The 14665-nt window shown below is 44.0% G+C and overlaps 2 protein-coding genes across 2 annotated transcripts in view; both read left to right on the top strand.

The window, feature by feature from the left end:
* Window positions 1–14665, top strand: part of LOC145422992 (NACHT, LRR and PYD domains-containing protein 12-like) — a 436730-nt gene that overhangs the window by 65416 nt on the left and 356649 nt on the right. The gene's annotated exons all lie outside the window — the stretch shown is intronic.
* LOC113017536 (protein NLRC3-like) overlaps window positions 7941–14665 on the top strand; it is a 90048-nt gene continuing 83323 nt past the window's right edge. The window contains exons 1-3 of the mRNA XM_080299705.1: window positions 7941–8019; window positions 9422–11312; window positions 12823–12999. Coding sequence (XP_080155831.1) covers window positions 7941–8019; window positions 9422–11312; window positions 12823–12999 — 2147 coding nt within the window. The remainder of the gene's footprint in view (window positions 8020–9421; window positions 11313–12822; window positions 13000–14665) is intronic.

Raw genomic sequence — 14665 nt, 5'->3', positions numbered from 1 at the left:
GTAGGCAAACACGGGGTTAGTATCTTGCCCAAGGATATTTGGCATGCAGCCAGGGTGCAGCCTGGGATCGAACCACCGACCTTCTGATTAGTGGCTGACCTGCTCTGCCACCTGAGCTACAGCCACCCAGAGTGGAGGTGATGTATCTAAATGCATCTGAACAAAGCAGAAGTGCACACCAAACTCAACGGATAGTCAAATGTAGAATCACAGAACAGAACTGCAGGCTGAGTGTGGATGTTTGTCTTTCACACCTCTCTGTGTCTCACACACACAGTGACGTCAGACACAGTCACACTCACTGTTCCATCTGCTTTGTGCACAAATTCATTACTTTCTTCCTTCAATGATCTACATACTACGTGCTGCCCAGTGAATACTTTGCAATGTATTCCATCCCCTTTCAAGGCAGAATTACCCAGTTTATTCCCCATTACAAGACAACAATCAGTCACACTCACACAGACCACATCTGGCCCGCACTCGCTCACACGTGCGTTTACCCACCAATGAGAGCTCTATCCTCCTTACATATTGGTGGATAAACCAAACACTCAACGCCCTCAGCGGCAGAGGAAAAACCTCCTTTCGGTGGAGCAAGCATCCTTAACCCTCCTTAAAAACTGGCGAAGAAACCAGACCTCCTTAGAATAATTAAAAAACTGGTGGGGAAACCAGACCTCCTTAAAAAAAATAAAGAAAAACCGGTGGAGAAACCAGGTAGCTTCTAAAACACCATCTGTTTTAGAAAACAAAACAGATGGTGAATTCTTTAGAGAATTTTCTAGAAATCTTTTTCTTTCAAAACAGAATTCAGAATATTGATCTTTGACATGGAAGCTGTTTCTACAGGATCCTGATGGACACTCAAAGCTTTCATAAAATGTTCTCATTAGTTGTTTGCAGCAGAATATCACCTGATGTGAACCAAAACAACAAAAGTGCTCTGCACATGTGTGTGAGACTACAGATTCTAGAATCAGAACTGCTGATTTCATTACTCTGAACTTTTAAAGGCAGATTTTGTATCTGAGAGCAGGGACACTTGCTGTGTTCAGTGTGACTCGTCTCTGCAGAAGGTCAGGGCTCTGATAGTTGCAGTTAGCGGGTGACTTACTGGGCAGGTGGATCCTGAGTGTCTGTGGGAGTCAGGGTTCATTATGGTCCTGGTTGCTACTGGAAATAAAGAAACAAAAGGAGGGTGTGTTGTTCAGGAAGTACAGACTGTAGCTCAGCAGGTAGAATTACTAACTGGAAGGTTGGAGGTTTGATCCCTGGCTGCTCCAGTCTGCACGCCACGGTATCCTTGGGCAAGATGTGGAACCCCGACTTGCTCTCCGATGCATCCATCATAGTGTCATTGTTAGAAAAAGAAGTGCTTGTGTGAATGAAGCACGCTGTATAAAATGCTGTGACTGCTCATACAGAAAAGCAGCTCATAAGAACTGGTTCATTTTCCAGATAATTCCACTATTAAGACAACAGACATTTGGGAGGCTTTCTCTGAGAGTAACACTGAAAGTCTTGCTGCTCCTCCACAAAATGAACTTCAGATTAAAGACACAGCTCAGCTAAACACAACTCAAACTAATCTACACTATTTTTCTTTATTACGCAGCGTTTTTATAACTATTTCCAGATGTTTCTAAAGATGAAAACAGAATTAAACTCCAGCCTGATGCGTTTCTGAGGTTCCTGACTCTGACCGTCCCTCAAACGCCTCTCTGGGCGTTTCCTTCCGTCGCTTTTACTTTTGCTTTCGTGAATGTTGTGGCGCAGTTGATCGTCTTATTAAATTCAGTTCTTTGCATTCTTTTGGCGGCGAAGAAAAACTGGGCTCAAAGTGGTCAAACTCAAAAAATGATCTTTATTTTACATTCCCGGGAACGGAGAACTGTTAGGCGCTATCATGCACCCACAGCTCTGAAAAAAAATCACAAGCTGCATGTGTATATATATTTCTGCTACGTCACATATAGTTTCGATCAAAACAACTCCTTACATAGTAGCAGTTGATGACAATGACAGCTGCAGAGTTTGTGTCTGATGTATTAAGTATGAAACACTGTTGGGCTAAAATCTGGTCAGAATGAATCCAGGTGCAGGTGTGTCAGTTTAGGACCACTGGACTAACATCCAAGTGCTCACAATATAAAGTGTATTCTGTAGTAACATCCTGGTGTTGCAGCAACAGTCCCACATGGAAACGTCAACACTCAAACTCAAAATCTCTTTTTGTCAACAATAAAATGACAGCAGACCAATTTGAACAAAGTTGGTAAAAAGCTTCAGAAATTAGTAAAATATTAAAAAGTGTCTTGATGCTCAATCATCCAGTAAATCCCCAAAAAGTTGATTCTGTTCATCTGGATGTTTTCAGCAGCATGGATCAGTGTGAGGACAGAGAGGAGGGAGTCCCTCCCTCTAAAAGCACTCTGTGTGGGGAACATGAGAGCCAGACCAAAGCTCAGAGGTGAGATGACCATCTCTAACTGTCCATGACTCTTCTCCATGTCACAGCTCAGCACTCACATCACTGCTCCATCATTATTCACACTCATACCTCTGTGTGTGTTGTTTTAAAGCCCAGAGCTGTGGGGCGTACCAGGCTCAGCTGGACATAACCCTGAAACTAATCCAGAGCCTGGACCTGAACCCAGCTGTGTTTCCTTAAAGAGCAACAGGTCGAAGGATGTTGGTGTAAAATTTAACAAAAGACTGTTATGTGACAAAGAGTAAGTACATTATTTTTATGAGATTGTTCATCATGTCTTTAATTTAATATTTCCAGTTTTTCCTTCCTGTCTCATGAAGCTGTTACATTTATTGTTTTTCTTTTAGGATCAATAAGAGGCCAGAATCTCCTGGACCTGAACCCAGCTGTGTTTCCTTAAAGAGCAACAGGTCGAAGGATGCTGTTATAAACTTTAAAGGCTGTTCTTCTGCTGCTGAGAGGTAATGTGTGTCTAGATGTTGTTCCTGACTCTGTATTTTTGAATAAATCCTCATGTTTAATATCAGCTCAGCTCTTTTTCACACATTTCTATGTTGGTATGTGAAGCGGTGTGTGTTGGAGTGTTTCCACAAACACAGCAGTCAGAGTGGAAAGAGTGGATGTTGTAGGAGGTGTTTGTGTAGTGAAGAGGCTGAGTGTCTGTAGGACTCCAGCTGCTCCAGCAGGTGTCTCCTTTGTGCTTTGCTTCAAACACAGTGTAGGGAGGAGCTTCCACTCAGGTGTTTCAGGTGTTGCTGGATGGAGGAGGACAAATAGTTTTTCCCTTCAGTGACACTTCAGCAGCTCAATGTTCTGGGAGATGTTTGTCTTTATGAAGGTTTATGGATTCTTGTTCTTACTTTGGTGAAACTGAGCAATACATTTTCCATCTAACATTTAAAGTAAATTTCCAGGTGAATAAAAGATCTGCAGCTGCAGCCTCTGTGATGTTTCACAGTCTGAAAGTAACAAATTCAACCAGAGTTCAAACAAAGGCTTAATATACGTGTGTGTTTGATATAATGCCAACAAGTACAAACAGGTGTTCTTACAGGTCTTAATCACAGAGCTCTGATAAGTCTGGTGACTTTCACACTCAGCAATTTTGCTGCCTTTTATTTTATATTGGCCTTTTTAAAGCCCTTCAAAGTCTCCCACATTCATACAGAGCTTTTAACACCAAACTCCTTTACAGTCCTTCTCCTCTCACACACGATCACACGACTGATTTGTCTGCAGCAGTTGTGTTACTGCTAGTATTTTATTATGTGTGTAATCTCCTCATATTGTTCCTGTGGTTTAGTTTGACTTCCTTCTGCAAACTCAGCTGCTCTGTTGCTGATACACGTCTCCATGAATATGATTGATCAGATGCTGTCAACACCATGTGTTTCATGTGAGCGCTCAGCTGAAACCCTGGGTTGACTTATCGAGTTAATAACAAGCTTCACGTGACTGTGAATGCTAAAGTGAATCAGATAAAGGAAAGAGACCCTGCTAATGTTGGACTCACTTCTTAGTGTAGATCTCAGGAGGAAGTTCAACATAGCCATTCTTTGTGCTAGCTCGACCAAACCTGAGAGCACAGTGCAGGATAATGATCATCATCTGTCTCTGTCAAGGACATTTAAAATCCACAAATAACAAACATAATTATATTTGATCATTAAAATATGTTTTCAATTAAAAAAGCATGAGCACACTGGTGGATTACAGAAACATGAAAACTGGTTAACAGTAAAGTTAATTTAGGCGTAAACAAAGTGTCAAACATACTTAAGTAGAAGGACTGATGTTTGTGTTAAAATACCCTCTTAAAGCTGAAATACTGATTCAACTTCTTTCTCCAAAAGTTGATTCTGTTCATCTGGACGTAGCGTTTTGTGGGAGAAACATTTCGTCTCTCATCCAGGTGACTCCTTCAGTCTCAGCTGACTGCAGGATTCAATCTTATAAACAGGACATTTGCATGATGACTGAAACCAGCCCACTGAAGGAACAATGGGCTGTGAGGTCAGTTCCTTAATCTTAATTATGCAATTCTCATGACCATTGATCAACAACCACTGATCAATGGTCATGAGTACCATTCACAGAGAGTTGGGGAACGGCTGCAATCACAGCATGTAAGATGGTGACAGATGTACCCTTAGGCCCCCTCCTCAATTCAGAGATGGTCTTTCCCTTTTCACGTAAATGGCCTCCTTGACTCCGCCTTCAAACCAGCGTTCCTCCCTGTCCGGGATGTTACATCCTCATCATTGAAAGAGTGTCCACTGGCCTGTAGGTGTAAATAGACTGAAGAGTCCTGGCCTGACGAGGTGGCTCTTCTGTGTTGTAGCCAGAGGTTGTTTGGTTTCCCCGATGTATAAATCCTGCCAATCCTCCTGCACTTAACAGCTACACTATGTTACTCTGTTTGTGTCGGGGGACCCGATCCTTGGGGTGGACCAGTTTTTGGCGCAGCGTGTTTTGGGGTTTAAAAGCCACAGAGACCCAGTGTTTAGAAAAAATGCGACTCAGCTGCTCCGACACTCCTGACACATATGGGATAGCTACAGGTTTTCTCTTAGGCAGCGGTTGTCCTTCTCTCCTGGATCGACTGGAACTTTCTTTAGGAGCCTTTCCAGCTTTGACAAAAGTCCAGCTGGGACACATTTACGCTACGTCCAGATGAAGAGAATCAACTTTTGGAGATTTACTTTCCTGGATGATTGAGAATGCATCAAGACGTTCCTCCTAAAGTGTTATTCAGAAAAATGACAAAAAAAGTTTTAAAAATAAGGATTAAAATATTAAAAACTATGTTTTTGAGTTTCCTGATGTAGCACAAAAATATATGAACATAACTGTATATAGGACAGATATTTCACGGTTCTTTTAGGCAGCACCAAAAAACAAAAAGACTATTTTAAGCTGTCTGAGGTAGTGAGTCAACATGTCACACTGGGAGTAAAAGTGTGTTTTAAAGGAGCGAGTGAAGGAGCCTGTCGAGGTAAATCGTTCCATAACTGATCAAATTCAGTTGGTGGACCTCTGTGTGAAATCAAGCATCTGGTTCACAGAGAGGATAACCCTCACATGGGCTGTACAACATTATATAGGGAGACATTGTATTTTTATTTTATTTTTTATTCCTATTTATTCTATTTATCCCCTTTGTATATTTTATTTATATTTGTCTCTGTATTTATATATGTGTGTATATATATATATATATATATATATATATATATCCATAGGTCCCTCATCCTATTCATGTAGCCCCTTCCGCTGGGGTTACTTGCGTAGTAGCATTCCAACAACGCCCTGTTTTCGTCCCTTGCCCACCGATGCCTTCTTGTTCCAGTAGCCCACTTTTCGTCAGGGTGCCCTGGTTCCTCAACACCTGACACGGACCTTGTTGATCCGGGCGACGTCCGAGCCGGCATGCCTTCATATTTATCTGTCTCGCTCATGTCTGCGGTAGGCTTGCTTAGCATAGGGGGTCTAGCCTTAGGACCCTTACTGGATACAGACGCCCCAGGCAGGAATCGAACTTGCGATCCTCTGTTCCAAAGGCGTGTAGTTTAACCACTACGCTATCCAGCTGCTACTACGCTATCCAGCTGCTACTACGCTATCCAGCTGCTACTACGCTATCCAGCTGCTACTACGCTATCCAGCTGCTACTACGCTATCCAGCTGCTATCATTAACAAGACTGGCTACGGATACCGACTACGGAACGGAGCAGTTGTCAGCCACCTCCTGTACATGGATGACATCAAGCTGTATGCCAAGAGTGAACGAGACATCGATTCACTGATCCACACTACCAGGCTATACAGCAATGACACTGGAATGTCGTTCGGACTGGAGAAGTGTAGTCGGATGGTAACAAAGAGAGGGAAGGTAGTCAGAACTGAGGGGATTGAACTACCAGAAGGCAACATTGCAGACATAGAGGACAGTTACAAGTACCTGGGGATCCCGCAGGCAAATGGGAACCATGAAGAGGCCGCTAGAAAGGCTGCAACCACCAAGTACCTGCAGAGGGTCAGGCAAGTCCTGAGGAGTCAGCTGAATGGTAAGAACAAGATCCGGGCCATCAACACATACGCCTTGCCCGTGATCAGGTACCCTGCTGGGGTAATAAGCTGGCCAAAGGAGGAGATAGAAGCCACTGACATAAAGACAAGAAAGCTCCTGACCATGCATGGAGGGTTTCACCCCAAGTCCAGCACCCTGAGGCTGTACGCTAACCGGAAGGAAGGGGGCCGGGGACTGGTGAGTGTCAGCACCACAGTCCAGGATGAGACAAGGAACATCCAAGAATACATTGGGAAGATTGCCCCAACTGACCGAGTGCTCAGTGAATACCTCAGGCAGCAGAAACCCAAGAAAGAGGAGGGAGACGAGGAACCATCATGGAAGGACAGGCCCCTGCACGGTATGTACCACCGGCAGATAGAGGAGGTGGCTGATATCCAGAAATCCTACCAGTGGCTGGACAAAGCTGGACTGAAAGACAGCACAGAGGCACTAATCATGGCAGCACAAGAACAAGCTCTGAGTACAAGATCCATAGAGGCTGGGGTCTATCACACCAGGCAAGACCCCAGGTGCAGGCTGTGTAAAGATGCCCCAGAAACAATCCAGCACATAACAGCAGGGTGCAAGATGCTAGCAGGCAAGGCATACATGGAACGCCATAACCAAGTGGCCGGCATAGTGTACAGGAACATCTGTGCCGAGTATAACCTGGAAGTCCCGAGGTCAAAATGGGAGATGCCCCCAAGGGTGGTGGAGAATGACCGAGCTAAGATCCTGTGGGACTTCCAGATACAGACGGACAAAATGGTGGTGGCTAACCAACCGGACATAGTGGTGGTAGACAAACAGAAGAAGACGGCCGTAGTGATCGATGTAGCGGTTCCGAATGACAGCAATATCAGGAAGAAGGAACACGAGAAGCTGGAGAAATACCAAGGGCTCAGAGAAGAGCTCGAGAGGATGTGGAGGGTGAAGGTAACGGTGGTCCCCGTGGTAATCGGAGCACTAGGTGCGGTGACTCCCAAGCTAGGCGAGTGGCTCCAGCAGATCCCGGGAACAACATCGGAGATCTCTGTCCAGAAGAGCGCAGTCCTGGGAACAGCTAAGATACTGCGCAGGACCCTCAAGCTCCCAGGCCTCTGGTAGAGGACCCGAGCTTGAAGGATAAACCGCCCGCAGGGGCGTGCTGGGTGTTTTATATATATATATATATATATATATATATATATATATATATATATATATATATATATATATATAATAAAACAATTCTGTAACTGTAACTTCGGTCGTTGCTGTGCTTTTTGGAAGTCGAATTTCCCAGAGGAACCCACCCGAGGGATTAATAAAGTTCTATCTTATCTTATCTCTTATCTTAAAAACAGAGATTATCGTAGCCATCGCTCTCTCGCATGGACGTGGCAGTCTTGCTGTCTGCTGCGAATCCTCCCCGTACCTCCGTGACCTCGTCTGGTATCTGCTCCCTCCTCTGTAAGAGACAGTAAAGGAAAACACGTCTCTGCCTAGTCTTGAAAATCTAATCTTATCATCCATTGTTCTTCTAGGGCCTCTTCTTCTTGTGGCCTCAGCTAACTGCTAATATTTAAATGGCTAACATTAACATGTGTGCCAGCCAGGTTCACATTTATGATGAACTATGATTAATTAACTGATGTTGAAACTGGAGCTTTACTGACCTCTGAAATTCCTCCTACAGTGTTATTCAGTGTTGTGACAGTCAGCTGCTTCAGCTGCTGCTGGGATGGGCTGTGGCAAAGAGAACAGAGAAAATCTAAATCAGAGTTTTTCTCTGAATTAAAAGCAAGGAAACAACAATATATTCTACATGGTGAAACTGATGGTTTCTGGTGTTTGGGTCTGTTTTTCTGTATTTATGCAGATAAAGTGTAAACTCAGATGAATTATACCATCAAATGTTAAAGGAAAATATCAGGATGAGTGTCTGTGAGCTGAGAAGGACGTGAAGCGAGCAGTTTATCCCAGAGCTGAGGCTGCTCTGTGTGCAGAGATGAGCTCAGATTCCTGCTGTGATTGATCAACAGTCACAGAAATGTAGACTTGTAGTTATTACTGCAGTATGGTCACAGCAGATACTGATAAACATGTATTATGAGGATGGATGATCAAGTTTCTCACTCTCTCCTTTAAATCTCAGTTTTTTTCTTCTTCACAGTTTATCTGTTAATTTATTAATGAATAACACTGAAAGAGTTTCTGTTATATTTCCCCTTGAACATCAGCTTATTAGGGCGGCATTAGGAAATAGCCCCCCTCCAAAGAATGAATAAATGAATGATGATAATAATAAAATGATTCAAAAGCAGAGCTCAGAGTGGTAGAATGGTCAAACATGGATCCACGGGTGGTTCAACTGCATTTGGTGACGTGACTAAAGCAAATCTTTCAAATAATCCCACCATCAACGGGATGTTGTCTCCTTTACTACGGTTACTTTACTTGGTCACCGTGTGAATTTCTTTGAAATGAACCAAATTCTTTTATTTGTTGGTTGTTGCATATTTAACCTCTACAGTCAGGAAAGGAGGAGATGAGGCCTCAACAATGTTGGGTTGTAGCTTTGGTTCAGGTTAGAGTGAGTGTCCATGGAATAAATGTAAGTCAGTGAACTGGAAACATGACTGTGTTCAAACTTTGTTTTCCTTTTTATAATGAGTCTAATCAAAGGTGGACAGAAGTATCTCCACTGTGACTTTTCTGTGTCACCATCAGAGCTTCTGCACAGTGTGGAGAAAGATCCAGAAGCAGAGCTGGACTGCAGACAGCCAGTCAGAGCAGCTGTGTACAAAGTAAGACTGAACATCTGTCTGCTGATGGACTCATTTCTGAAAACTGGACTTCTTGTGTTGTTCAGACATTGAAGAGTTTTCTTTCTCTTTAGTCTCATTGTTTTTCTTTCTTTCAGCAGATGTTGGTCTGCAGGAGGTTTTAGATGAACATAAGATCAGTCTGAGGAGGAGATGTGAACGTGTGACTGAAGGAAGTGATGAAACAGGAAGTAGAACCCTCCTCAACACCATCTACACTGAGCTCTACATCACAGAGGGACAGAGTGAAGAGGTTCATACCCAACATGAGGTGAGGCAGCTGGAGACAGCTTCCAAGATGGACGCCCTCCATGACGCTCCAATCAGGTGCCAGGACATCTTTAAAGCCTTACCTGACCAACAGAGACCCATCAGAGTGGTTCTGACCAACGGCGTGGCTGGTGTTGGAAAAACCTTCTCAGTGCAGAAGTTCACTCTGGACTGGGCAGAGGGCTTGGAGAACCAACATGTCAGTGTGGTGGTTCTGCTTTCATTCAGGGAGCTGAACCTGATCAGAGATGAGCAGTACAGTCTTCTGGAGCTGCTCCATGTTTTCCATCCAACATTACAGAAGGTCACAGCAGAGAAGCTGGCTGTCTCTCAGCTTTTGTTCATCTTTGACGGCCTGGATGAAAGCAGACTTTCATTGGATTTCACCAACAGGAAGCTGCTGTCTGATGTCACACAGAAGTCATCAGTCAGCCAGCTGCTGACAAACCTCATCCAGGGGAATCTGCTTCCCTCGGCTCTCGTCTGGATAACTTCCCGACCCGCAGCAGCCAATCAGATCCCTCCTACATGTGTTGACAGGCTAACAGAAGTACGAGGCTTCACTGACGCCCAGAAGGAGGAGTACTTCAGGAGGAGATTCAGTGATGAAGAGCTGTCCAGCAGAATCATCTCCCACATGAAGACATCCAGGAACCTCCACATCATGTGTAGTATCCCAGTCTTCTGCTGGATCACTGCTACAGTTCTGGAGCACATGTTGACTACAGAGCAGAGAGGAGGGCTGCCCAAGACCCTGACTGACATGTACTCACACTTCCTGCTGGTTCAGACAAAGAAGAAGAAGAACAAGTACCATGAGGGACGTGAGACGAGTCCACAGGAGCTGACGGAGGCTGACAGGGAAGTTCTTCTGAAGCTGGGGAGGCTGGCGTTTGAACATCTGGAGAAAGGAAACATCATGTTCTACCAAGAAGACCTGGAGCAGTGTGGTCTGGATGTGACAGAGGCCTCGGTGTACTCAGGAGTTTGTACAGAGATCTTCAAAAGAGAGTGTGTGATCTTCCAGAAACCAGTCTACTGCTTTGTTCATCTGAGCATTCAGGAGTTTCTGGCTGCAGTCTACATGTTCCACTGTCACACCAACAGGAAGACAGAGGTGGTAGAAGGTTTTCTAGGGAATTTCCGAGAAGAAAACAAAACCAGATATTTTTTTAAGAACAAGTTCAAGTCTTATAGCTTCACATCACTGGATGTCTTTTTGACTAAAGTCATGGAGAAATCCCTCGAGAGTAAAAATGGCCACCTGGACCTGTTTGTTCGCTTCCTTCATGGCCTCTGTCTGGAGTCCAACCAGAGACTCTTAGTAGGTCTGCTGGGTCAGACAGAGATCAGTTATGGAACCATCCAGAGAGTCATCAACAACCTGAAGGAGATGAACAGTGATGAAATCTCTCCTGACAGAAGCATCAACATCTTCCACTGTCTGATGGAGATGAACGACCTCTCATTATTTCAGGAGATCCAAGAGTTCCTGAAGTCAGAGAACAGATCAGAGAAGAAACTCTCTGAGATCGAGTGCTCAGCTCTGGCCTTCATGCTGCAGATGTCAGAGGAGGTTCTGGATGAGTTGGACCTGCAGAAGTACAACACATCAGAGTGGGGACGACAGCGACTGATTCCAGCTGTGAGGAACTGCAGAAAGGCTGGGTGAGTCCAGATGTGATCATTAACATCATTGATCAGTGTAGGTTAGTAGTTTAATTTTGAAAATAAAATCAGATTGTAACCACAAAGTGTTTGTGTCCGTACGCTGCAACCTTCCACACCATTCCTTTATTGTACAGACTCAGCAGCAGCTCCATGGATCCCAAATCCAAGAGTGGAGAACAGATTTGAAGTGTGTCACATCCATGCAGTCACAGCTGTGTCCACCATGTTTCCACTGATATTAATCCTGTTCAATGACACGTTTCATATCAGTGAATATGTTCTTTAGGACGTCCACTGACATGTTTAAGTGTCCTGCTGGAAATCACTCAAATCATCCATGAAATCCATGAAAAATCCTTTTAGTGTTTCTAACTTCACCCTCTGTCCTCTCTCTCTCTCCATCCTCCTCACTGCTTCTTTCACTGATAATCACACAAACATCGTATTCAGCTACAAAATAACACAATAACATCATCTGATGATCATTATTATAAGAGCAGGATCCATATTTGATATCAGAGTAACACACTGCTTGGTTATGTGCAGTCATCATCAGTGACTGTGGGTCAAACAGAAGCTCTCTGATTGGTTGCTGACCTTGGTCACCTGTCCACTCTCACCTGTTTGTGTTTGCTCTCTCTTTGCTGTCTCCATCCTCTCTCTCCTTTCTCTCCCTCTCTGTCGTTGTACGTCACTCAGGTCCAATGGAAACAGTGACCTTTACAAACCAATCAAAGACAAACTGATCCATGTCAGGTTATAACAATATTCAAAGTGAATACAGGCTGCTGCTGGACACAGACAGGTAACATCATTTTGACTTGCTGTCACCTGGATCTGGACTCATAAACACTGAAGCCCTGAACAGGAATACAAATCATTTTCTGCCAACTAGCGACACAGCAGCAGATAATGGCTCAGAAAGCTAAAATGAGCCAATCATTTCTGTGTTTAGTTCCCCTGAAATCAGATCTGATATCAGCAGCTCTGAGTTCATTCATCATTATTGTCCAGTGATGAGATTTCTGCTCCGTTTGGTAACAGTCAGCAGGTTTTTCCTGCGTGTGGACGTGAACAGTCGTACCTGACAGCAGGTAGCAAACAGAGATCATCTTTCCAGCTGGAACTCTTCACTGAGCTGAACTCATTCAAAATGTTCTGGAGTCAAAACAGGAAACAGTCCAAATGTGTGTCTTCACTCTGACTCTGGATCAGATCTCAGTGACAGACTGTGGACATTATGGAAGCCTAAATGTGACACCATCTTCCTCCTTCATCTGCAGATTAAAGCCAAACAAAGATTCTCATTAAAAGTCTGCAGGTCTGAGAGAGACTCAATCGTTGTGTCATGTCAAACACAGTAAGAGGAGCTGAAGCACAGATGTGAAGAGCAGATTCATCAGATTATGACCTCACTCTGTTTTGTCTTCATATACATTCAGTCTGTGTTTATAATGCAGATTTTCTGCTTTTATAATAACACATTTTATATTTTCTATCATCACAGACTGACTCAGTGTCGACTCTCAGAGTCTCACTGTGAAGTTGTGGCCTCAGCTCTGAAGTCCAACCCCTCCCATCTGACACAGCTGGACATGAGTGGAAATAAAGACCTCCAGGATTCAGGTGTGAAGCTTCTGTGTGCTGGACTGGAGAGTCCAAACTGTCGACTGGAGACTCTGAGGTGAGTTCACTGACTGCGGCTGTTGTTGTTTTTCTATATTTCAGGTCTTTGATTGATGTTTGAAACTTTCTTCAGTTCCTAAATGTTCAGGATGTGTCTGAAGACAAATGTGAAGAAGTTTGAGTGCTTTCAGAAATGTTGTCTTTCCAAACGACTGAACAACAGTTTTTCCTTTTGGCTCCAAACAGAAGTGACAGACTTGAGCAGGGTTCATTTAAAGGCTGACAGAAGTGGAGTGGTGACGGGGAGATGTTTGACAGGACAGTGTTTCAGCCTCCACAGGTTCATGTTGTGCTCCATCAGTCAGTGAAGATGAAGTCAGTGCTGATGAGGCTGTAGAGTGTGTGAGGGATGTGAATGAGGATGATGAAGATCTGATGATAGCAGATAAAAACAGGCTGCAGAGACTTTGAGCCATACAGGGCACACAGTGTGTGTACAGAACAGCTGAAATCATTATGGAGGCCTCACTGGAATATGGAAGCATCACAGTACAGCTTCAGTGAAGCATTAAAGTCTCTGATATGAGATGAGAAATGAAGCAGCCAGAGCTTTTTCATGAGTGGAAATCCACTGTGACTGTGAGCTGCTGCTACAGCCTCCAGATTAGCCAGCAGCTCATCCTGCTCAACATTTCCTCACCAACTTTAATGGAAGTGTGATGTTTTCAGCTGGAGTGATGGTCAGGGTGGCCTCCCTCTCCTCTTCTTCTCCTCTTCCTCTTTCATTTGTAAAGCCACTTCTGCTGCTTTCATTCATTTGGAAGTCCTGTAGCTGAGTTTGGGAGAGACTAACAGCCTCGGCAGCAGAGGGGAGAAAGGCTGTAACACCACCACTTTACTCTGTTCTACCTGTCACATCATTTTATCAGGAAACAAATATGCTCATGTTTTTACTATGTTTGTCTTGAAGATGTAAGAAGATCACATGGTGCTTTTTATTATTGTGTTGGTTTGTTTCCTGTCTCTTGGATGGAGCCCAGCTGTGCGTGGCCCCTGGGCCTGTGGTCAGAGTGTGTGCTGGATAATCCGGCCCAGGATGAGGCCAAACTGACATGGGATGAAATGTCTGTCACATAATTGAGCTTTGTGAGAAATGTACGACTTTAATGTGAAATATTCAGAGTTTTTTCTCTTGTTGTGTTTGTTTGAAGCTGCTTCCTGTTGGCTTCAGCTGTTTGGAGTTTCCATTTTCTAAACTTCTACATTCTGAACCTTCTTCAGCTCTGAACAGATGATGAAACACTGAATGATTTCAAGCTCACACTTTGTCTAATAAACTTACATCTTTCATTCTTTATACAGATTGTGGGGCTGTGGTTTGTCAGAGATCAGCTGTGATTATCTGGCAGCAGCACTGAAGTCCAACCCCTCCCATCTGAGACAGCTGGAGCTGAGCTGGAACAACAAGCTGCAGGATTCAGGAGTGAAGCATCTGTGTGGTTTCCTGGAGAGTCCAGGATGTGGACTTGAAACTCTGAGGTCAGTCAGCATGTTTTAGTTGTGCTGAGATGAATATGATGTGAAAGTTGTGCTGACACTAAACTGCAGACATCAGGCTGATATTATACTGATCCACACTGAGGATCTTCATGGTAAAGTCTGTTTTCTTCTTCTCTGGTTTAGTCCATTGACTGCAGCAGAACAATGTTCACATTTCAAACAGT

The sequence above is a fragment of the Astatotilapia calliptera genome, chromosome 3, assembly GCF_964374335.1.
Source record: "Astatotilapia calliptera chromosome 3, fAstCal68.1, whole genome shotgun sequence".
Taxonomy (NCBI): domain Eukaryota; kingdom Metazoa; phylum Chordata; class Actinopteri; order Cichliformes; family Cichlidae; genus Astatotilapia; species Astatotilapia calliptera.
Note: the sequence above shows the minus strand (reverse complement) of the source record. Positions and strands in the feature narration are given on the sequence as shown.